Here is a 25,502-nt window from a genome sequence, read left to right on the forward strand (position 1 = left end):
TTAATTATATATAAAAAAAAAACTAATAGTCCTTTGTTTTTCACAGTAGACTACGAGGGGAAGCACTTTTCAATCGAAATTGGCTATTTTTTATAATCCCTGAAATTTTTTACACTTTGACCCCTTAATTTCTTTGTCTTTTAATTTGATACTTCAAAATTGCTTTGATTCATGCATGCATATAGGGACCTCGAGGTCTCAAGGAAATGTTACGTCAGTCGGTTAATTCATGGTTTTACAAAACAAAATTCAATTTAATTGATTTACAATAATTAGAGATTTATAGATTGAATTTAAAGCTCAAGAAAATGTTCAATCATTTTTTTTTGCCAAATCATAGGCTGATTTGCACGGTTAAATGAAAGTTCATGTACTATTTTTTTAAATTTCGATCCCTTAACATTTTTTTCTCAAGTTGATCCTTTTATGTTGGCTTTATTTGATATTTGACTTTGTAGTTTATTTTGGTTGCCTTGATACGAGAATTTTGCAATATTAGGAGAAATTTATGGTGCTTGGTTGATGCTTAATTTTGTAAATCAAAATAAAATTTTGGCTAATTTAAAATAATTAGGTGTTAAAGGACTAAAATTAAAACCAAAAGAAGTATGAGGATTGAAGTAAAGATGTAGGGAAAATAGGCTAGCTCTTATAACACACCTGCCAGGTAAGAGGCTTTCTTTGTCTTTAGGAGATGAGTGAGGTGTCTCTCGACAATCAAACGGTAGTTTCCACGAAGGTGTTAAAAGTGTCACCTCATGCTCTTCTCATTAGTGTGGTGTGTGGCAGTTCAGTTCAACCATGTTTTTTTTCTTCTCCTCTTTTTTCTCTCTTTCATCTCATCTGGAATCTTGTTGGCTTGCAAAATTTGAAAGATATCCTATCATTTGTTCATTGTTTTAAATTTAATTTTATTCTTTTTATTGCCTTTTATTTTGTTTCAATCTTTTTTTATTGATTTTTATTATTATTTTCATCCATTAGTATTTAATTTCATTTGATTTTTTTTTCAAATTTGATTATCATTTTTTTAATTGTTATTTTTTATCATTTTTCTTAATTGAATTTGTTTTTCAATTTTATCCTTCTGCATTTTATTTTCATTTTATTTATATGTCAAATTTTATAATTATTCTTTTAACTGTATTGTTTTTTGGATTTAGGTTATTTTTTAAAATTAATTTTTTTCAATTTTATCATTAAACAGTGAATTAGTTGAGAATTGGGTTTCATAATTTGTTTGGCATGGTGATCTTGATCTTATAACTTGGATCACAAATATGAAATGTTAACTAGGATTGACATCAATTTTTTTTAAAAAAAAACTTTTTTTACACTGATGATCTTTTTCGATTTCAACATTGAATTTTTTAAAGGCTAAGTTTCATGGTCTTTCCACTTTTTTTTCTATGAAGTTATCTGGATCTTATAACCTATGTCACGTGTCCCATGGGTTTGCCTAAGTTAGCTTAGATTTTTTATTTTTTTAACGTGGTATAGTTTTTCAACTCCACCCTTCAATATTTTATTATTTTTGAATTGAGCTTAGTATTTTTTTTTTTTTTATCATTTTACATTCTATTAGATTATCTCATTCGCATGATCCAACTCGTAAGGTTTGGTGGCCTTATAAGGGTTTGTTTGTGTTTTATTTTTTGGTGGTTCTTTTTGTTTACTATTTTTTTTATTTTATACTTTTACATTTTAATAGTTAATAATTGGACATTACCCGACTTCACAACCTAGGTTTCTAATTTTCCATGTTAACTTGTGGAAAAAAAAATTTGTTATCTTTTATTTTTTATTATTATATTTTTGTCTTGAAATTGAGCTTTGTTAAGTAAATAGTGGATTGAATTTAATATACTACCAAATAAAAAACCTCATACCCTCAATATTTTCTGACCTACAGCACATCACAGTGAAAGTACCTACATGGTGGTTGGGTTAGTTCTTTCTTTTAGAAACTACCTTGTCTGTTCCCAAACTATTATGTAATGAAAGCTTTTCACCCTATATAAAAGCTTTGTCGTCTTTCATTGTCATGTCATTCACAAGCAAAGAATCGTTATTGTCGCGAAGCATAATCATCGGCTGAGGCTTGGAAAACGAGACGACAGAGGTTGGATGGTCGGCCTCCTATAAAGTATGGGGAGTACTATCAAGCCTTTTTTTTTCTCTTTTTTGTACTTTTTTTCTGGCTTGAAACCAAGGAAACCTAAATTCGAGCAAAAGCCAATATTCTGTCAGCTGACATTGCCCACTTTCAATCCAAATTAAAATGTTCGGCGGCACAATCATTCTCTCTCAGGCACTGTTTGAGCCACCAAACATGTTTCGAAGCATTGTTTCCCTTTTTGAGATCAATACAAGCATGGCAATCACCTGAGGAAAACTATCATTGCAAGGACAAAAAAAATAAAAATATATATATAAAAAAAGAGTTTGAAAGGTTGCTGCAATCTTTCATTCTCTATGACACGTACCTCAGGTTTTATCCCCCACAAGAAAGAGAAATAATACAAGCATCAAACATGAATCATTCAATTTACAGTGGAACCCATAAACCTCAGCCTGCTTGCGAAAACGTTTACATTTGATTCATCAGGAAGATGAAAACATGGTTCCTGTTTGCAATTGATGGCAGAAGGAAAGGGTCTAGCTCAATATTGCTTCAAATAAAAACAGTATAACCCAGACAGGACTCCAATTACGAAAGGCAAACCCCGCCCGTTTGTTCTGCAAAACAAGCAAAATAACCTACTATGCAAGCTTGTTTATTAGTTGAAAAGAAAAATACCATGCTCCTCAAAGGGGCCACATATAGTCTATCCTCGCTAGAGGAATCTAATTTCCTTTTGGAATTTCTTGTATCCGGATGAGAGATCTTGCACTGTGCATGCGTAACACTTATCTTCGAGCCCTGGTATTAGAATATCACAATACGGAAATGATACAGAAGACCTCAAAATGGCAAGACAGACATCCATAATAGAGTTGAGAAAATCTCGTTTTTTCAAGCTGATTGGAGTTCTTATAGTTCAGTAATTGGGCATCTGCCTTGTAATATAGTAAAATGCATGTATTCTCAAGGGTGATGAACACTTAAACCTGTCCAGGAAACCTTTACTAATAATCAAAATGAATTCCACTATAACCTGCCAGAGCAGCTAGCCCCCCCAGCTCACTAGCAAGGAATTATCCAACATGGTAATCAGAACAATGACTAAAATCACAGGAAGTTCCAACCAAACATTGTAGAACCTTACTGGTTTTTGTAAAAAGAAGATCCAGTGATCCACTAGCAACCATAGCCATCCCACGGAAAGCACCAAACACTTGTGAATCAAATTTCCTGCTTTCACCACCAAATCAAGCAATTGGTGCCACAACTTCATTAACATTCAATAAGCCAGAAGAGCCCAACAGCAGGTGATTTTTTATCAAGCAAATGACATGATGAAAATAAAATAGCAACTGTCCGATAGTTAAAGCAGCTCTATGATTTTACTGCTGGTGACAGAAAAAGCTTGGCAAACCACTTGTTTGTCAAACATGGTCCACGTAACATATTCCAGCCCTGACAAATCAAAATAATATGCAAGAACACAAAACCCAGTTTTTTTCTTGAAAGATGCTAGCCCATCACACTGAGATGCAATACGCAACAAGTCAAACATAGATGTCAGAGTTAAAAAGTCCATTTGCTCTTAGATAATACGCTCAGTTTTCCATTGCATCTTAACAGAACTTCCAAAGGAACAATATATCATATAGGAGCTGCAGTGACATGACCATGATCACAAACCATGAAAATTTGGCAGTGACTGCGGCCATCAGCAAGAGTGCTAGACCATTTGTTACCATACAAATTCCACAAATAGCTTGAGGCACCACAGTTTAAAAAACAAAATTGCAACATGATTATGCTAGCTTAACGTGTTGCATTAGTTTCCTATGAACTTTATTTAATTGCTGCTTAACCCCATTAAGAGTTGCATAAGGCTGTGGCATAGTCCAAACACAACTAAAAGCCTTCCAAGTCTTATTTCAAAGCTTATCCAATGAATTTAGCATAGAAAAATGTCCAAATTCCTTATCATGTCCAGACAAGGCCTCAATCTCTTAGGCTGTCCACTAAAATAGAAGATGCAGCAAATACTCCCAATATCCACGAGGTGCAGAACTTAAAGAGAGAATAAAAGATCAAATTCATACATATATCATAGCCAAGAATTCTTGTTTCCATTCCTAAACAGGTGAAGTTTCCTTACAGCATGAACTTGAGACTTGATAAATGTCCAGTCTGCATATCTAAAATGGACATGAACAAAAAGCAGACTTTTCATTCTGCAGAACTCTAAGCTCAACCTTCTCAACCACATATAGAAGCCTATTGCACTTGTCAACATCATCCAAAACTGTAAGCACTATAAGCACAAGCTTCAATAGTCCACATCCTATAGCAGCCTCTTTGTCATCTCAAATCTGTTCCATAAAGAAATAACTAGTGACCATTGGCTCCTTTTCCGACCAATTACGCCTCTTAGCAATCAATGACATGTCAATATCTCCATAAACCATTATCTCCAGGAAAAACACTAAGACAAGATGGTTATATAGTTCCTTGAGCACTTTATGAAATAAAATAGCATAAAAGAAGCAGTTCTACTCACATTAATAGTATGATCCTGAGCTACCAGTACCCATGTAGTTGCTGCTGCCCATGCCACGACTTGAGTACATTGACGAGTAAGAGCTACCACCAACCTGCCATTGAAATGCAGAATAAATAATGTGAGTTACAAAGAAGACAATTGTCAGAATTATCTCTGTTGAGAAAGGGTAAAAAGCATACATCACCGCCGCGAGACATGTAATCACCACTGTAGCTTGATTGGTACATTCCACCATCACTGCCTCCATAAGAACCTAAGAATAATTTGTATTAGAGCATGACCATTAAATATACTACAAGTTCAATGGTAACATGTCATTCATATCAATTTATCAGCAACTAACAACACACACCTCCATAACCCATACCCTGACGGCTACTATACATCCCATGTGAATCCTGACTGGAAATAGAATTTCTGCTGCCCCCATATCCTACAGCAGATCTCCCAAGTCTACCAATCACAATATAAAGGAAGAGTTACCACAACAATCCAGGTTTATTAATTGCAACAAGAAAAAATGAAATTAAAAAGGAATTATAACAAACCTATCACTATATGCATCCCCATATTGAGAAGCTCTGGAACCAAGTTCATAATCCAAACGAGGCCTTGAATGGCGAGCACCGGCATCAGTATAACGGGGAGGAATATCATCCTTGAATTGTATAAAACATAAACAACACTTTAGTTATTACTTAGACCTAATGATAAATGGGGTAGAGGATCGAAACATTGCATCATCACAACGCATTAAGCCAGCATTAAAACTTACAATTGCTGAATATGGACGTTTTGATCCAGCAACAGAATCATAATCACGGGAACGCCCTTCATGGTAACTTGGAGGAGGCCTCTCATACCTTTGATTATAGCCATCATCAGCATAAGCTCTCCTTGCAGATGTGCGAGATGTACTTCTGAGAAGATCAGAATAGCTGGTACCATGAGAAGAGTAGTCCTCTCTATAGGATGGCCGTCTCTCTGGAACAGACCTGGGACCATAATCTACAGCAGGTCTGCTCCTTGGAGAAGGAAGCTCCTCATGCCGAGCATATTCCCTTTTGAAGCTACTCTTTGGGTAAGATGGAGCTTTCAGAAGAGCAAAACAAAAGGTATTACTTAAGCATTCACATAACTGGTAAGAGAAACCAATTAGTACAATACTGAAATTGAAGCTTACGAGGTGGTCTCCTGTCATAGGACCTAGAATGAGGAGCCAGAGGTCTGCTTCTTGCTGGCATGGACATCACAGGAGGACGTCTCTCTCTCAATCCTGGAGACCTATTTAGACTGACTGGGGGAGCACGAGTTGCAATTCCTCTGACTGCATGAGTAGAGTAGCTATGCTGCAGAGGACGAACCCATGGACCCCTGACAACTCTACTAGCTCCATGCCCAGATCGGAAATCACCACGACTTGCATGTTTTCCTTTTCCCCTTTGGAGGGGTCTTGATAAGCGGGCCCTAACTTTAACCTGAATTGTGAAATTACCACCATTATAAAATGTAGTATGCAACCACGCCAAAACATACAAAAGCATTGATGCAGTAGGTTTAGAACATAATTTGCTCCGAATAAATGACAAACCTTGTTGTCTCCCTCACCCAACTCTACATTGTTGATGCTTTTAGCACATGCCACTGCAGCATCATGAGTGTCAAAGGTAACAAAACCAAAATCCTTTCTCCTGGCAGATGGCATATTCCGTGCAAGCTCAATCTTTTCTATGTTCCCGTATTTCTTCAAAAGCACCCGAAAACGATCCTCATCCCATGATGAAGGCAGGCCATCAATAAACACAGTCTTCACCTGAACTTAGACAATAATGTTAGTTGAACCATTCTAAAGTTTAAACGATACAAAATATCCATACTAACATGTAAGCACCTAAGCACTCTTATGCCCCCATTTTCTCTTGCTGCCACAGTAGCTGCGGCAGCCAAAAAGGCATAACAAAAAAACATACTCAGATAAGATTGCAATATAAAATTAAAATGAAGTGCACAAAAGATCTCCCCATCATGACCTCCCAGCATTTTCCATGCTACAATCAACATGATCTTAACCAAGGATGGACTAGAATTTTACAGATACATCACACTGTACTGTATAAAACAAAAACCTGAGTAGAAATCAAGAGCACTCTGATCCACCACACAAGACACCACAAACTTGCCTTCAATGTACATCAATCATTACTCACTTACAACAAAAGCTATGGAAAAATACAGTAACTAGACCCAAGATAGACAGCACCAAATATTGCAGCGTACAGAGTATTAGATACAGTTGATCCAGTCTGAGGTGAAATATAAATTTTAAGCAATCAGTTAAATAAATATTTACCTGTGCCATGATTTCATCACCAGGACCGATGAAGGAATCTGCAAAAGATACCTTTGCAGGCCTATCCACTCCAAATAAGACATCTCTCTTCTGAAGACGCTTAAAAGCATTCATAGCATCTGACCGAGAAGAAAATTCCAGAAACGCAAACCCCCGATTCATTCCCAAGTTGTTACTATCTTCTACCAGGGTCAAATCCTCAACATTCTCAACTCCATAGTGTTTCAATTTCTCTTTCAACTGGGGCCACAGTCAACAACCAAAAGTGTGAGGAACATGACAACTCTCAATAATTACTGATGAAGAAAACTGGATGCTTGACAGTGACACTATATACTTACAGCTTCCTTTGTCCATGTCTTGCAAATGTTACCCAGAAAAAGGGTGTCACTGTCTTGACTTGGAGTAACACCGCATTGTTTCCCATTGATCTGGAATTCAGTCATTAAATAACATATTTAACGTATAGTGAACTTACTAGATATTCCATAAGTCAACATGATCAAAAAATTACCACTGGGTTTTTGAGCTCTGTCACAGCTCGTTTTGCTTGCTCAACAGTTGCAAAACGCAAGAATGCAAACCCTTTGTTTTTCTTAGTCTGGGGGTTCATCATTAGTCTGGCTTCGGTAACCTCACCAACACGGCTGAATACTTTCCGAAGATCATCCTCAGTAGCATCCTTGTCTAAACCACCAACAAATATTTCAAACTCCTTCCGCTTGCATCTCTCCTTAAACACCTCATGATGCTCCTCCTCTTCCTCCACATCAGCCATCTCAGCGCGTTCAACTTTCTCACCAGCATGCTCATCATCCTCTTCACCCTCAAGTTCTTCAGGAACCTCTTCCAATTCCTCCTCGACTAAATCACCCTCTTCCTCTTCACCAGCATTCTCCTCATGTTCTTCCTCCAATTCATCTTCCACCTCCTGAACATCCTCTTGTTCAATTTCCTTATCATCATAATTCAACCCTTCATATTCCTCATGTTCATATTCCGGTTCATTATCATCAAAATCTAACCTCTCATCTTTTTCATACTCGTCTACAGACTCCTTGACCTCGTCCTCTTCTGCCATGAAAAAAAGAGCAGGTGATCCAGAGCAGCCACGAAACACTCAAACCCTCCACTTTCCTCAAAAAAAAAAAAAAAAACTATAACCCACTTTATTAAAGAAATCTTTCCTATAACCCTGAATCCTTCCATGGTTAGATAGATACTCTGTCAATGAATTACACCCTGTGGTACTTGGTTACTTCTTTTTGTAACCAAACTAATTTTTACTTGAAACTTGAGATATACGACTAGATATAAATCACACGAATTCTAATGAAAGCAGCACAATACCAAAACATCAAGCAAATTTGTTTTTTTACGGTGCACAGTTTGTCTACTTGCTGGTTTTGATGGTAATAGAACTACGCAACACAAATCGATATACAATCAAATCAATCATATTATTACTGGAAACCCACGATCTAAAACAGCTATTATCAAACAAAGATACCAATAAATCCTCAATTTAAGATTGAAACTTTCACAAAATTCAACAAAGGAACCCAGAATTAGAACCTCAAATCAGGTTAGATTCTGAGAAGGACAAAAAATTTCATAAATTTCAGCGAAAAAGACACACAGAGCCGCACACAACAAGCTATAAATCCCAAAAGATCCAAACCAAACACGAAAATTAGAAACAAAAACACTTACTTTTCAAAGAAGCTGATCCATTCGCGTCCAAATCAGCTTCAATTTCATCTTCTCCATCTTTCTTCTCTTCAGTAAATAATTTATCTTCAACAACCACGCTCTCCTCCTCCATAACCGCAGGTTTCTCGTCAACGACCGTCTGTTTCTCCTCCAAATTCAACGCCTCCTCCGCCGTTTCTGGCTGTTGCTGATTCTGCACCTTCCTCACCGTTCTTTTCTTCGCAGCCGCTGCCGCTCCTCTCTTCAACGTTCGTGGAGGCATCGTTCACAGTAAATTAATTTAAACTCAGACTCTCAGAAAAAAAAAAAACTGATTAATCTCCTAAATAGCCAAAATCTCTCAAATTTGAAGATAAAAGACCCTAAATCGAAATTCAACTGTAGGAAATTGGGAGATTAGACGACCCTGGGTCTTGATATATACGTGACAGTAAAGAGTTTAGGCGCAGGTGCTCGACTACTTGTGCCGGTTTTTTATGTGTGGTACGTGGAGAGATGTAATTGGTATGAGCTAGTGCGCTTTTTTAATAAGGGCAAACTATTGTTTAGTCCCTGGGATATAGAAACATCACGCGTTGATTCCTATAATCTAACATTTCACATTATCAATCCTGATGTTTCCCAATAGTTCCAATTTGAACCCTAAACCTTGAATGCCCTTTTTTTTTCATCTGTCTTTTACTTATTCATTTTTTTATCTTATCATTTCATTAAAAATCTCTTTATATATTTATGATGATGATTATATTCAAGAAAAATAATAATTTGCGAGGTGGATTCACCATTATCTTCTAATTTATATATTTTTATTTAAAAACTAATTATATATATATATTAGGTTTGAGTTTCTATGAAATTATGGTTAGGTTGTTGTGTTTGTTATTGTTTGTAATGCATTCAATGTATTTATGGACAATTAATGTTCCAAATCAAATATATCAATTTAGCAACAGTAACTTATATAATATAAATGATATAATTTAATAGTTAAGTTTGGTGTAGGTTAAGCAACAAATAAATATGGTTAAGGAATATAAAATTTTATCTATTCTTAATTTATTGTCCTTTTTAATATGAATGATAATTTAATTAAAGCTCAAATGGATATCGATTTGATCTTGTAAGTAATGAACAGAAAATAAATATCATCAAACTTTATATGAAACCCACCCGAGCCCAATCAAAAATATATGTTTGTATTGTTTAAATATATCTGTAAAATATTTAAATTTTTTTTAATAAAATATGATATATACATATTCCAATATTAATATAACATTCATATATGTGTGTATAATATCTATTATTTTATTATTCAATATGTATAAATATACATACTTCAAATATATATTAATTATTTGAAACTTAATAAATAGTTGTTAGATAATAAATATTAATATAGATACTCGAAACTTAATAAATAATTTATAAATATTAAAAATTTTACATAATAAATAATAATTAGTATATAAATATCAAGAAATCTAACATACATGTACCCATTATCAACCCGGACTTGTTAGGATAGAAACTAGTTTTTTAGAACACATATTTCAGTCATGTCAAATTGTCATTACAATAATTAGGGATCGAGTTGGTAACTTTTGAAAGCATCAAAGTTATATTGCAAACTTTTAATCAACAGAGACTGGAGGATAATATTTTTTGAATTTAGAGGATGAAAATAAATATATTTTAGCAGTCAAAGAAAAGTTGTTTAAGACAGGTGGTTTATCAACTGATGACGTGTGCTGAAGGACTCCCTTGCTTGCTCGCTGCCGGGTTCTCGGGAAGCTACAGTTCGAGAATACGATAAAAAATATTTTAAAATAATATATTTTTTATTTTTTAAAATTTATTTTTAATATTAATATATTAAAACAATTTAAAAATATTAAAAAATAACATTTTAAAACTAAAAAAATAATTAAAAAAAACACGATTGAATTACAATATTAAATAAAGCCTTTAAGTAAATGATCTTGTTTGATGGTTATAAACATGAAAGATGTATTTTTAAGGATGTTTAAGAAAAAAAATAATTTCAATTAATGTCTAAGCTAATCCAAAAATATTTTAAAAATACAAAAAAAATCAACAGTAAATGATTATAATTCATAAACCGAGGAGGTGGATGTTATTTACCTAGAGTATCATTTTTTAAGTTTTAAATGCGGACAACTGCATGGTTGGTTATTTATGAAACTTTATTATTTTGAAAATTTTATAATTTAAGATGTAAGTGAATTCAACAAATAGAGTGAGAATACTATATACGTTTTGTTTGCTTTATAAAAAGTGGTTTTATAGAAATTATTTTCTAAATTTTTTTATACTTGTTTACTATTACAAAAATTAATCAACATAAAATATTTTTTAATTAAAGTAAAATTTGACTTGGTTTTCAGAAAAAAAAATTTATATAGAAAATACTTTCTAGAAGTTATGAAAAATTCATAAATATCTTGTTATTTATTGATTATATCAAATTTGATCCTTAATCTTTTTATTGCTATGTATTTTATTTTGAATCTTTTTTTTCAATTTTATCTTATAAAATTTGATTTAATTTGATTTTTATATCAATTTGGGTTTTATTTTTTATTGTTATTTGTTTTTCTCTTATCATTTTTTTAATTAAAAATTTTTATTTATGATATTTGGTACATGTTATTTTGATTACTATTTATTTTTATTTGAAATAATTTATAAAATTGTATATATTTTTTTTAATTTCATCATCTTTTAAATTTTTTTTATATGTTGAATTTGTTCTTTTATTATTTTAATTGTTATTTATTTTATTTGAAATAATTTATATAATTAGATTTTTTTTCAATTTCACACTCCAACTTTTTTATATATGAGATTCGTCCTCATTAATTAAATAAACCTAAAAACAAAATATTCACAAATTATTTTTCAATTTATTTTTCTAACTTATTTTTTATAACATTATCAAACATTAATAAATAATTTACTTTTCAAAAATTCATTTTTCAAGAAATTACTTTTTAAAAAAAACTACTTTCCAATAAATAAATAAAACCAAAAAATAATATACATGTTCAAATTGAAGTGTAAATTGACTGTTAATTTTTGTCTGGGTTATCTCTAATGAATAGCAGAATAACCTTAAACTAAACATTATTATTCCAAGAATCCAAACATCCAAAGTGTCCTGTCCAACTGAAAGGCACGGTTACAGCACTGCGAGCTGCAGCTGCTTCATCACCAGTCGCCTTAAACTTCTTCCAATCACGAAGGACAGCAGTTAAATCCTTAATCTTGGCATTTATGCTCCGACAACAATTAGCATGGACAGTGATTACTGCCTTAATATCCTTGCTATCTTCGCAAAACCCACTAAAGTAGACAGTGTCCAAGAACCTTGCATGAAGGCCCAGTTGCCCAAACATTCCCTCGTCCATTAGGTCAAAGAGCACATCTTGCTCTTTTTTGCCTGTAGAATTGTCTTTCCTGCCATACCAGGCATCAAACAATGAGACTGTCTTGTTGTTTGATCTAATATAGTAGAAGCCTGTGTTGATGGGATTCTTTTCAGATTCTGGGTCGCCATTAAAACGGTCAGTGCTAATTTCAAGGTCCACGCTTTCGTTGTAAATGCTTAGCCTTGAAAGAGGGTTCCTTAGCCACATTACATCAGTATCCTGTCACAAAAATTTGGGTCAGTCATCAGCAAAACTAAAATTTCAACAATGTTTCACATTTTTCGTCGTCGCAAATTATGATAAGATTTTAAAACCATTTTCATAAACAGTTAAGGGTTTAAATTTAGTGTCAACTGGCAAATTAAGTATAGAATTGTCATCAATCTCTTAATTTAAACGTGGATGCCACTTAAAACTGGAGATATGAGTTGAGTTCCTAGATAATGCAACTGGGTTTGCTCAACTTTTAACATACTGGGCCAAGGCTCGACCTTTCGGTCATTCTGTGCTAATTCTTGCTTGGCTGACAATCAATTGGATGCAAAAAAACCAGCTAAAGCTGCTTTTGTTTTGTCTCTGTCTAATGATCGCTGTCTTGCGCAAAAATTTGTGACAGAAGTTTCTCCAAATAAGTGGGAGAAACAGAGGCAGCACATTTTTCAACTTTGAAGAGCTGTGCACGAGAAAATGAGGCGTAACTGACAGATTTATGAGGTGTTTGTAAATGTACTAGTAATTGTTTTTTAAAGTAAATTTTTTTAAAAAAATATTAAAGTAATATATGTTTTTTTTAAAAAAAATTATTTTTAATATTAATACATAAAAATAATTTAAAAATATTAAGAAACAATTTAAAGTAAAAAAATTTAAAATTTTAATAAAAAAAAACATGTTAAAACTAACTCTTAAACGCTTTTCTAATGTTTTTTTTTAAATATCATAAAAGTTATTTTTCAATATATTTTTTTATTTAAATATATATATATATATATATATATATTTTTCACATCAACTATTCAAATCTATAAAAAAACATAAAGAGAATTAATTTAAAACTACACACCATTCTATGCAATGTTATTGTTTCGAAGGTGTAATGATGGAGGCTGGTTGGTGCTAGGGGAGTTCGACCTATGCAACTACCTCATAGACCTATGAAATTCACACGTATTGGTTGATCTACTAGGGACGGTCACCATAAGGTTAGATGGATTCAGTAATTCTTGAAGACAATTGTTTTACTGTATCAAGAAGGCTACAATTTCTTTCAAATTAGATAAACAATTCTCTGACTTTGCTCCCTTTTTCCCCTTTCTAGAAAATAAAAGATTTTCAACTCCCTGAAAATGTGAAGAATTTCTGTGTTTCTTGTTTTTTTTCCTCCATGGATAAGGTCTGGTAACAGGCAAGAACCTTCAGTCCAGATGCACAACAACCCAGATCCCATTAAAAGCTTCAGGGTGACATCCGTGCATGACAGACAGAGACCGTTGGTGGCCCTGAATTTTCATGTGAACCCAGTTAAAAAAAAGTAAGGAAATTTCATGTGAACCAGGCAAATTCCAAGTCCCAGCTCCCCACGCCGTGGTTTCCAAACTTCAGGGACACTGACCGTGCTAGCACGGTGGCACAACCCTGAAATCGTGAACCTATCCCCTCATGCCTCCGCCCTACCTCAGCCCCAAAATACTCACATGCCTCCAAACGTTAACAGTGTTAGAATGATAGAAATTAAGCTTCATTGACTGAGAGTTTTACTGGTTAATTTATATTATTGAAGACGCAGTTATTAAGAGAGTTGGCCAAATAAATAATCAAGGGGGATGCCCCCACTCCTTGGCCATTAATATCAAAGGTTAAATATTATCACAGCAAGATGCTTTATAAAAGTAAAATTCTCTTGGAGTCACTTAGTTTTTAATTATATTAAAGTTAATGTTTAGAATTGAGGTTGACCCTGATTTTTATTAATTTTTAAACATATCCTTAGTATTATAAAGTTCAAATTGATTCTTATAAACTGGGAAATATGACCGGTGTTCCTAAACGAGTTAATCAAGCATAAATATTCTTTAATTTCATTTATTTAATTACTTAATGGGCAGACATTAAAATGCTAGCCGAGATACAGTCAAACCAAAACACATAAATTAATGGAGATTTTAACAAGAAACGTACCGTGAAGATGAAATTGTAGCCACGCTTGAGAACATCTAATAGAAAAAGAGTTCTTCTCCACATCATGTTGATAAAATCTTGTGACATATAAATTTTTTCTCCTCCAAAATCAACACCTTCTGTTTCCAGCTTGTAACAGTTTAGCCCCTTGAAAAAACACATCTCATACGCAATTTGATCGACAGCAACTACAAGTAGATGATCAAGGAGTGGCCTAGTGTCCTCTCCTAGCCAAAAACTCTCAAGAAAAAGATCAAGCATTGTTGTTTCCGCATCAACACTCTGTTCTACGTAAGCCTGGTTAACAACGGTAATAATCACTGTTTTGTTTGGTGTTGAGGCTTTCACTAAAGCCAATTCAAGCTCATCTGTTGGAAACTCCAACGTTTTCATGTCCTGCGTGACAAAAAAAAGAGTGATTTCTACACCAAAGGACTATGTTCATCACGCACACGCACATATACAGAGACGAATACTTACAGTTTGTGAGTGAGATGGGCAATGGTTAGTTCTTTGAAATGAGAATAACAAAGGGTTTGATAGCGAGGCAGACCAGATACAAAGGCAAAGAACACAAGCAAAGAGAATGGAGATGAGTACAGTATTTCCAAGAGCGTTCTTTGAGGAATCCATGCTCATGCTGGGCTTGTTTTGTGAAAGATAATGAAAGGGATGGTGTAATTTATCATATACAAGGAGAAGAAGCATAGACCAAGGTGCGCGTGTGTGGAAAGGCTGGCTAGGTATGTAGGTTAGAATGGTCATGCAACAAGTGCATGAACCGTATTTTAGGTTTGGGTTGTCATCACGGTTTAATATGGTGGGCACATCAAAACTAGATATGGACTCCCAAATCTAATTTTAGTAGAAGAAGAAAAAAATGCGAAACCCCAGTTCGAATAATCCTGCCAATTTCTCTTGGATAATTAAAGTATTAATCTGATATAAACTTTTATCTTCTGGTTAAATTATTTACTTTTTGATGAAGTCTAAAAAAATTCATGTAGCTAGTCTAGAAATAGGGTTCCCGAGTTAGATAATCAGTTAATTAATTGATCATAACAATCTCATTCATTTTTCCTGATCAATATATTTTTTAAGATATACTTGATGTTTGGTAGGCCAAGGTAACTTACAAATAGTACTTGCAAAAGATCCTTTTTGATGGAGATGAAACTCTTCTATTTTCAAATAAATATATTTTTAAATAAAGAAATATAAGAATATTCTAAAGAGAGATGCTATGAAAATATATGTGCAGTAGAAAATAAAGATTGTGAACCTTTGATTTGAAGGTTTCATGATATATTTATTGCTCATGAATCTTGTTTTTTTGTAAAAAAATCAGAGGGTTTGGATTGTCATTTTATTCTGATAGCATTTAATGAGGTATAAATATCTCTTACATCTATATTAGTGTTTGATAGAAATATGGTGGGTCATTGAAGGAATTCTATACGCGTAAAAGGTGTAGGGAAATTATACTAAGCTCTTCCCTTAGGTTAGAGCCAGGGGAGGAGGGTCACCCCCTTGGGTGTGCCCCAAGTAGGATGGTCATCCTTTTGAGCATGTTTAAGGGAGGATGGTTATTCCATTAGATATGTTAAGAGAGAATGATTATTACTTTAGACTTGACTAACTTCCAAGTCCATGTGCAATGGATTAGGCCGATTACCAAGTTTATGGTAGTCCAAGTGCCTTGGACTTCACAAGTTCTTTGAGTTTGGCATGTTTATTAGACCCACATTACCTTAAATTTGGTTAAATGTCAAGTCCAAATACATTGGATCTGGCATGTTCGCCAAACCTACATTACCTCATTCCCTTGGGAGTACCCAAAGGAGGATAGTCATTATCTTGGGTGTGCTCAAAAAAGGATGGTCATTACCTTGGACATGCCGAACTACGAAATCCAAGTGCCTTAGATCTAGTATATTTGTCAAATTTACGTTACCTTAAACTTAATGGATGGCTAAACTCAAATACCTTGGGTCTAACATGTTTGTCAGACCTGTGGTATCTTAAACTTGGCTAACTGTCAAGTTCAAGTATCTTGGTCTGACATGTTCGCCAGACCAACATTACCTCATTTCATTGGGCATGCCCAAGAAATGATGGTCATTTTCTTAGGCCTTCCCAATGGAGGATGCACATTCTTTTGGGCATGTTTGAGGCTTGGTACACTATTAACAGTGTTTTTTGATCTAGTGTTTTTTGATAAAAATATACTGATAAAAACTTCATTTATCCCTTGTACAAATCCTTATTGCTTTTCAAGTCTAGAATTTACACTAAGAAAAGTCGTCCCAGCAACGAGAAACCATTTGTATAGATACCTTCTTTAGATTTTTTGCACGAGTAAGAGCCTATTTGTTATTATGGTAGAAGTTTTTTTAAAAGTTTTTTTTTGTTTGAAAAATATATTAAAATAATTTTATTATTTTTAAAATTTATTTTTGACATCGGCTTATAAAAACGATTTAAAAATATAAAAAAATATATTTTTTTAAAAGCACTTGTACACCGTAAAAACAAAAAGTGTCTTTTATATGTGTGTGTGTGTGGAATGCGGTATTCTTTATGCATATTTAATTTAAATAATTAAATGTTTTTAATATTTAAAAGAAATACTACAAAAGATTAACATAAATGATGTACGATAATTTTTATACTGTTATAGACTTTTCAACAATTTAATTGGTCTCATTGATCCAATATTGAAGACAATTTTTATTTCTGCAGATTTTGCATCTTAATTAAAAATATAAGATATATATCTTAAACTAAAATTTGTATTTTGACCTTCAATTGGTTTAAATAAAACAAAATCAACAATAAAATATTTATTGGATAAATTACAATGACCCCCTTAAAATACTGTGAAATTACACACATCATCCATCGATTTGAAAATTTGAAATTAACCCCTTTTATAGCTAAAATACTCTTAATTATTATTTAGACGCAAAATAATTAAATTAAACGACTTGTAATAGTGAAATTAACATCGTTCAAGTACTTGCAATTATTTTCTTTTTTTTATTTTTTTTGTCTAAATTTGTAAGTTTTAATTAAAATGTCCTTTTTAAACAGTAATTAAGGGAAAAAAAAAACAAGAAAAAAAAGAAACACGTAGACAACACCCTAGTTCCTGGTCCATTTCAGAGCACTTTCCATTGGCTTTGAAAGTCCTGAAAATCAATTCATGCCCGTTGTTCAAGTTCTTTCTCCCAAAAAAAAAACAATTATTCTTTCGCACTTCTACCAGTTTGGTTAAAAAAAAGGATGGCCACTGCATGAACACATGATTAATGATATAGAATATAAAACTACTGGCTTGGACAAAAAGAACGAAAAAAACGAGGATGAAATCTGACCACTTTCCAATAGATAATACAGAACGAGCACATGATGGTTGAAGATAAATTGGATGCAAGACCAGGATCAGTCTGTCTACAAACAGATGAAATGAAAAAAACGACGACGAAAATAGGCAACATGGACACTATCCAAAGAAAGAGGAAAGGTAAAAAAAATTATGAACAGAGTTACAGAAATAAGAAATGTAACATGGAAGAAATGGATACGACGTAGAGATGCTTGTGGCAGCCTTGTGTAGGAAATTGGTTAAAGCATATGGCAGACCCTGTGTTTTCTCCTGTGTTTCTTACGCTTTGGAGGCTGGAGCACTGCCTTGATGGCAGCATCAAAGACAGCTTTCACATTCTGCATATACCACAGAAAATGCTTCAACAATGCTGCAAATTCTTACAATATGCTACAAGTGTTACTAAATGTGCCTTGTGCTGTTTACACCTTCTGTCTGTTGACATGTAAGTAGATGGATTATAGTACTCGCTGTGGATTATAGTACGGATATCAGATATCAGATATCAGATATCAGAGGGACAACAGGGCCAAGTTAGCCCCGTAGGAATAGGGCTGCGCTCGCATACTCGCGGTGGAAAATGATGTCTGATCAGTTAGCTAATTTATGAGAAAATATACAGATGTGAGACAAACCTGCTGCGTCTTTGAGCTGCATTCTACATATGCCAGCGCTCCTATTTGCTTCTGTAGTTCTAGACCCTGGTAATAATAGAGCAAGAAGTCATATACAAAGATTTCGAAGAATCACTGCAATCAGGTCTGAAGGATGGAGATATAAGAAGTGAATGCCTACCTGCTCTGTAGAAATGGTGCATGCCCCGGGATAATCCAAGAGAAACTGACGGTCTTCTCTCAGATCTGTATTTAACACAAAATATTCACAGCTGAAACAATAACAACAACATGCGCACCTCAAACATAATAAACCATACATGATACATGAAGATCACAATATACTTTTGAATACAATTGCTTTGAAGGCACCAAATACAATGCAACACAACCATGAAAGGGTAAATGGCTTTGTCTTTGAACATTGTCACTTGAACTGTAGAATTCTGAGAAATCACAGGATAAAGTGGCAGAAAAACAAAAGAGTCCTGTAAGAGGCATAACAGACCTCTGAGAAACTGGAAGCATTCATTCATATGCTATATGCATGTGTGAGCTCGTCTACATTGAAACAAAAGTAGCATGCCAGTATATGAGCAGAAACTGGATAACAGTTAGAGCCCCGTACAGAGGAAGAAAGAACTGAAAACTTGTAGTTTTCTCACTCTCATCAAACACACTTGATTTTTTAGAGCACCAATAAAACTTGATTAATAGAAAAGCAAAGTCCAGGCAACACCCATTCAAAGAAGTAATAAATCAATGGAGGGAAGAATACATCACCTAATTTATTCCCCACAAGAACAATGGGCACTGATGGGGCATAATGTCTGAGCTCAGGGACCCACTTTTCCATCATAACAAGCAACGTAAAGAAAAAGGAAACATAGCAAAGGGAAGAATCAGCGGAGTGTAGACATGTTGCCAGATCAATTTAAATGAAAAGAGAACCCATAAGACGAATCTAGTTGGAAATAAAAAGAAGCTTACTTTTTTTGATACGTTCTCATAGCTTGGCCTACTTATGAGGGAAAAGGCAAGAATGAAAACATCAGCTCCTCTGTAACTTAGAGGCCTCAGCCTGTTGTAGTCTTCTTGACCTGCATGAATTATTTAAAAACTTAGCAGCGTCATTTCATTTTTTTCACTTTTCTGAGCCACTTTTGAGACACCACAACAATTTCTCAGCACTAACGAGAAAAGTCACCGTTAATTATGGTTGCTAGACAAGCCAGAAGAAAAGGTTAGGGATCTTCAAAACATAATGAAACTGTGTTAAAGTCTTTTCATGACAGAATAAGTGAGTCTCACAATGTCAAGCCAGTGACGATCTCTCTTTCCTTGAATCAATCATTTCAAATTATAGCTCCGTGATTCAAATGTTTCTTTTGCAGAATTACACATCAAAACACAACCTTAAACTGGAGTGAACTGAGAGTAAGTTCTACCAACCAAGCCGTCTAGTCTAGAGCATCCAAAAGGCCAACTTTCATTGAAAAAGGGGTTGGATAAAGGGTTGTTTCGAGCAATCAATGCAGATGATATTATGTTCAGCAGAGAAACAGATTTAAAGGAACTATGATGTTGCCGATTGGATGTCATGAAGTGGAAAGCTTAAAACTTTTCAAGAATTTGGGGGTTTAATTAATGGTAGTCATAATTGTAAGGTTCCCATTTTCTAAAACTATTCACCAAATTTTGCAGTAAACCAACACATCATTAGAAAAAAACAGTAAAAAAAAAAAAAGCATTTTCTCTCAGTTCAAAATTCATGAAATAAACCTCATGAAGACATTGTTAAATCACTTTGATCAATTGAAGAACATTTTATCTATTAATAAGCTGATAGCCATGAAAATTATAGGGCAAATTCACATCTTGTAGCCAGATTAGCTAGTGATATACACAAATCAAGAATGAGAAAGAGAAAGAGTACCAGCAGTGTCCCAAAGACCTAGATTCACAGTCTGCCCATCAACCAAAACATTGGCACTGAAGTTATCAAAAACAGTAGGAACATAATCCTGTCAAGAAAACAAAAACCAGCAAAAGAAGGACCCTTTAGAAACCAATATGCACTAACACAAGAATTGCAAAATAAACAATAACAAAAGGGTAAATATCAAGAAAACAAGAAAGAAAAAACTTCAGTTTAGTACAGTAGGGAAGGTGTTGCTAGTGTAAGAGATGAGAAGACATGTTTTTCCAACGGCTCCATCTCCAACAGTCACACATTTGATAAACTTTGTTGTTGTTGATGATGATGCTGCTGCTGCTGCTGCTGCTGCTGCTGTGGCATTCATTTTTCAAGAGAATTATGTGGTGCTATCTTCTTCTTCTTTCTCTGTTATGGAATGTTTGTTATATATGAAAAGAGAGAGGGGGTGTTAAAAGGAAAGCAGCAAAATTTTCTAAGAGCTTTTGAAAAGGATCTTTGGATCACTTTAATTTGAGCTGTCATGGAGGCAAAAAGGATCAAGAAAAACAAAGGGAAACATAGCATGACCCCATGGATCCTAAATAAATTATTTAGTCAAATTGAAAGGCTTGAATTCTTCCAAAATGAAAAAGAAAAACTTGACTAAATTAACCATTTAAATTCTTAGAATTTAGACCGTCACTCCTTCGAGAGTTGCCTTTTCTTTTTCCTTTTTAAGAATTTAAGAACACGAACGCCTAATAAAACACAGATATGGAAACGCATGTCACAGAGTGAGATACATGAGCTTTCTGAAACAGAGACATACAATGCTTGCAATATCCAATAGATTTATATTTCTCAAAATATTAAAATGGTTGCTCTGCTTGTAATTGCTCTAGATTTAAGATTTATGGCGTATCCTTGATTATAAAAATATAATTATAATGTTAATGATCTCGTAAGTGGAAAAAGTGAAAAACAGTACTGTATTTATATTAATAGGAAGATAACAATGGAATTATTGTCGTTCCCCTGCCCCCTGTCTTCCATGTGGACAAAATAATAATTGTCGTCTATCGTCCGTTACCTCGACGGCAATAGAATAATTGTCGTTTCTTGGAATCTTCTTTGTGCACATTATTTTACTTTTGGAGATTCACGCACAGTGTCACGGGGATATTACGGCTAGCTGATTACTAGCCTTACACCTGTTCTTTGCTGAGGGGTTGGATAGTTTTTTTTTTTAATTAAAAAAAAATGTCTAAGTATTGAAAATGAGTAAAAAAAATATATGGCAAAGGTTATGAAAAATATGTAAAAATATTAATTAAAACTTTCATTATTTTAATTAAACCTTCTATTTATTTTTCTTTTCCTCATCTGCATAGTCTTTCATTATTTTTTCAGTTCCTAATCATTTTTTTAGTCCCTTTTTTTCTTTATTACCTCTAATTTCACTCCTTAAATTCTTTTATTATTTTTATTTTTATTTACCTATCTTATAAAAAAAAAAATAGATGAAAATTCAAAAAATAAAAAAATTCAATTAAAATTCATTAAAAACATATTTCTTGTTGAAAAAAATTATTTTTGAACATTCATGGAAAATTAAAAGTTAAAAAATGGGTTATGACAGCACAACTATCTAATTATATGAAAGTGGTAAAAAAAATGAAATTGCCATCTAATTTTATAGTAACTAAAAATCTTAGATAATTTTTTAGGGGTTCTACATAAAAGAATGGTTATGTAATAGAAAAAACAAAAATCAGGCTAAAACATTGTATATAAAGTAAATTATATTGTTCTTTAATTTTAATGATAGAATACCTATTGTGCATAAATATTAATATTTCATCCAAATTAAATTTTTATATTTATTAGAGGTAAAAATTTATAGGATAGTGATTTAGAATTTAGACTTGACTATAAAATCTAATATTCACTTTTAGATTATGGGATTCAAAATAATAGTAAACAGATAGTCAGGTTTTAACTTATTTTCTTTGATTGCAAAATTTAAATTTAAAAATTGAGGAGGTCAAAAAAATAGGTTAGGATAAACGCAGCAAGTGGAAGCAATCTCTACAAATTGCAGTTTTTCTTTTCCTTTTCAACTTCAGCAGAGTATTTGTTGGCAGATTTTGCTGTGATTATTTCTGCAAGTGTCCAAAGGATATTATTTATAGATTGGTAGCTTGGTGTTGATAGTAACTAGCCATCAAATTGCATGTTAAAGGGAAAATTGCAAACCACTATTTCTAAAGTGCTTTGGATTTATTGGAGAGAAATAAAGAGATCGAAGGATATGGTTTTGTTCATGTGAAGCAATTAAAAATATCATTTAACTGTAACTTAACTAATCAGGTTTTGAATTTGTTTTCTAGTAATTAGTAATTTGAATTTTATAAATTTTATAATTATTAAAGATTTATATGACTGTTAATTTTACAGTTCATGAGATTAATCGAAGTGTACATAAACTAGTATGATGATCTATATTAATTATAAAAAAAAAAATAGAATTACATTGATCAGCAGGGAGACACCATGGCTGGAACGGAAAGAGCTAGCTGAAAATGGCTGCTGGAGTCAGATTTAAGGCAAGCATGAAGCATCTGCCTTTTCATATATCAAGGGCATTTGATCCATGTCTTTAGAAAAGATAGAACGGGATAGAATAATGTACAAGGGAAGAAACGGAACTGAAAATATATACGAATATGTGTTTAATAATCATGTATAAAATAAAATTATTATATTTGTTTGATGATGCAGAAGAGAATAAATAATATGTTAAATTTTGAGCCTGATTATTTTTTATTTAGTTTAATTTTTATTTATAAAAATAATTAAATTAAGATTTTATAAAATATAAAAAATTAAGTCAAATCAGGTTTCGACCAAATTTTGATTCGGTTCTGTTTGTTTATTTTATGTTAAAAACCGCAATTCAACCAACTATTTTCAGTTTAGTTATTTTATATTAAAAATAAAAAATTATATTGTTTTTGGGTATTTTTTTGGAATTTCTGGTGGGATTCGTTTCGATTTGGTTTGGTTTTTTAGTTTTGGTTCGGTTTATTTTTAATTAAATCGGTTTAGTTGAGGTTTTACAGTTTCAAGCTTATAAAATTGAAACCAATCCGAACCCAATCAAACTAAATATTTTTTAAAATATTTTAATTAATTTCATCAGTTTTTTTTCATTGTTTAATTTTTTAATTTTCTTGGTTTTGTTGGTTTTTTTACTCAGCAACTCTTAAAATCAAGTTTTCACTTATCACATCCGGGTAAAACCTCGAGTTCCGATACCTGACCGGTGGCGGGTCTTATAAAACTGATCATTACAATTCCCAATTAAAAAAAAAAAAAACTTATTTGACTCTCATTATAGATCAACGATGGATCTAGCTCTTCTTTTGTAATCACTTGACTTTTGACCTCACCAACCAAGTTATCGGTTGGGGACCTGTCAAACGACAGGTCGCTTAGAGGGCATATGTGAGAAGAAGGGTCCGGTTTTTTATCCACGGAGAAAGAAAGCAAGAAGAGGAGAAGTTTTTAAAAAAATGGAATCAAAAGCAGCGGCACCGCCATACCAAAGTTCTGCAAGATTCGCAGACTCTCAATGTTACCCTCAATACACTGCTTCTCTCAAATGTAAAGCAACAGCTCCCTTTTTTCTCTCTCTCTGATTTGGCAAGCTTTTCTTTTTATTGCATGTTTAATGTTCAAGAATGCATCTTTTTACACTTGATTTTGCATGTCCATGTCTAACTCTCACCAGCATGATTGTAATTTATATTCTTGATCCTTTTCCCTTGGTGGGTTCTTGAAAATTTACTGATTGGTCTTAGTTTTGGTGTATTGTGTTGTTGATGTGGGGATGGGAATGAGAAGTTATGCTTGGATTGGCTTTGTGGGTTATTCTTGGAAGTAAAGAGTGATCATAAAAATGAAACCTTTTTATTCAGAATCCATTTTCTATTAATAAATTAATGAACCCCTGTAAAGTAAATCGATTAGTGTTTGTTCTATACACCACTAGAATGTAATTCTTTAAGAAGCACATACAGTTAGGAGCATTCCACATAATTCTATCACCTATGCTAAGAAAAAAAGGGCGTTTTGTAGTATGCTCCTGGGATTTTGTTATGAATTGAAAACGGAATGAAAAAGCAAAGCTCGAATTATATTACTTTGGATTTGCGGCATCTATCTTCCTCGAGGTCTATCTTCCAAGTCGTGTTGAGCTTTACTTTGTTGTACACGGTGCAGCATGTTCTGGTTGTTGTTAGTACTGTAAATCTTCTATTATGTGTATCTATTTCATTTCTTATAGTAGATAGATAGGCCCTAAACCCCAAGATTTAGTTCGTGTATTGAGAAATGGGGAGTCGTAACATCTAAAAATGGTCATGGTTTGTGCATGAGCTTATTAGAAGTTCTGATTATGGCTAAATTGAAGGGATGGCTTAATGCTGTTAATTTGTAATGAGCTTTCATGTAGTTAGACGATAAACAAAAGGAAGACCTTGTATAACCGCTTGTTGTTTTATTTGATTGGTGGAGGCATGTAGAGCTTTGCTTGATTCAATTCAACTTGAAAATCTTGTCCTTGATATTCTTATGCACATTCCATCAGCATCATGTTTTTATGTTAGATGCAAATTTTCAGGCTTGGAAGAGTTTGGCTCGGACAAAAGTAAATGTCAAGAGCATTTTGATGTTTACAAGGAATGCAAGAAAAAGGAGGTATTGATTTTGTTTTTTCCGATGTTTCAAAGCTCTTTACTCTTCTTGGAAAATAGTTAAACAAAAAAATACATGAAATGATGGTAGGGTTGTATTTTCTTCTGTATATCAAACTTTCTTAATATGTATAAATTTTGTTATTTTTTATTTTCATAACAGAGAGAAGCACGGCTGGAACGCAACAAGAGTCGCTCCCTCTTCTCATGAAAGCTGTTGTGGAGATCTTGCTCACAAAAAGCGCTGATCCTATTTTCTTTATAGAGCTAGCTTTGTAAGCTGTTGGATTCTAATACAAATTGTCAAACTGAACTGTGTTAGGGCATGGAGAGTAACTTTAATAATGTGCATTTGTATATGTACAGCCGTAAAATGTGTTGTTCGAAGCTGCGAATCGAGAATGTCAGTGAACAACAACCGAGATCAACAACCACTTGTTGGATTCAAATAAT

At 33.3% G+C, this 25,502-nt stretch overlaps 4 protein-coding genes across 6 annotated transcripts; 1 reads left to right on the forward strand and 3 right to left on the reverse strand.

Moving 5' to 3' along the window:
• Positions 1 to 2,412: 2,412 nt before the first annotated feature.
• On the reverse strand, positions 2,413 to 9,214 carry LOC118049459 (uncharacterized). 3 transcript variants are annotated; one of them, XM_073404391.1, is made up of 12 exons: positions 8,743 to 9,214; positions 7,544 to 8,103; positions 7,371 to 7,460; positions 7,030 to 7,269; positions 6,271 to 6,492; positions 5,863 to 6,157; positions 5,455 to 5,771; positions 5,228 to 5,337; positions 5,047 to 5,132; positions 4,859 to 4,932; positions 4,677 to 4,770; positions 2,413 to 4,488 (listed from the first exon to the last, which is right to left on the reverse strand). In XM_073404391.1, the coding sequence occupies exons 1-11, from the start codon at positions 9,002 to 9,004 to the stop codon at positions 4,678 to 4,680; spliced, it is 2,349 nt and encodes a 782-aa protein (XP_073260492.1). In that variant the 5' UTR covers positions 9,005 to 9,214; the 3' UTR covers positions 2,413 to 4,488; position 4,677. The 3 variants fall into 3 exon arrangements, with proteins under 3 accessions (XP_073260492.1, XP_034915345.1, XP_034915346.1); XM_035059454.2 differs by having other exon boundaries at positions 5,032 to 5,132; positions 8,743 to 9,212; XM_035059455.2 differs by having other exon boundaries at positions 2,413 to 4,770; positions 5,032 to 5,132; positions 8,743 to 9,213.
• Positions 9,215 to 11,811: 2,597 nt separating this feature from the next.
• LOC118049460 (uncharacterized protein At1g28695) lies at positions 11,812 to 15,052 on the reverse strand. Its single transcript, XM_035059457.2, has 3 exons — positions 14,853 to 15,052; positions 14,373 to 14,768; positions 11,812 to 12,413 (listed from the first exon to the last, which is right to left on the reverse strand). The coding sequence occupies exons 1-3, from the start codon at positions 15,009 to 15,011 to the stop codon at positions 11,883 to 11,885; spliced, it is 1,086 nt and encodes a 361-aa protein (XP_034915348.1). The 5' UTR covers positions 15,012 to 15,052; the 3' UTR covers positions 11,812 to 11,882.
• A 2,672-nt stretch (positions 15,053 to 17,724) lies between these two features.
• Positions 17,725 to 20,975, reverse strand: LOC118049461 (rac-like GTP-binding protein RAC2). The gene is made up of 7 exons (XM_035059458.2): positions 20,534 to 20,975; positions 20,311 to 20,398; positions 19,365 to 19,474; positions 19,158 to 19,221; positions 18,556 to 18,620; positions 18,396 to 18,461; positions 17,725 to 18,098 (listed from the first exon to the last, which is right to left on the reverse strand). Exons 1-7 carry the CDS (start codon positions 20,675 to 20,677, stop codon positions 18,000 to 18,002), a joined length of 636 nt encoding a protein of 211 aa, XP_034915349.1. The 5' UTR covers positions 20,678 to 20,975; the 3' UTR covers positions 17,725 to 17,999.
• A 2,785-nt stretch (positions 20,976 to 23,760) lies between these two features.
• Positions 23,761 to 25,501, forward strand: LOC118049462 (cytochrome c oxidase-assembly factor COX23, mitochondrial). The gene is made up of 3 exons (XM_035059459.2): positions 23,761 to 23,958; positions 24,977 to 25,053; positions 25,213 to 25,501. The coding sequence occupies exons 1-3, from the start codon at positions 23,868 to 23,870 to the stop codon at positions 25,258 to 25,260; spliced, it is 216 nt and encodes a 71-aa protein (XP_034915350.1). The 5' UTR covers positions 23,761 to 23,867; the 3' UTR covers positions 25,261 to 25,501.
• The last annotated feature ends 1 nt before the right edge of the window (position 25,502 follows it).

Source organism: Populus alba, chromosome 14 (genome assembly GCF_005239225.2).
Source record: "Populus alba chromosome 14, ASM523922v2, whole genome shotgun sequence".
NCBI classification, from domain to species: domain Eukaryota; kingdom Viridiplantae; phylum Streptophyta; class Magnoliopsida; order Malpighiales; family Salicaceae; genus Populus; species Populus alba.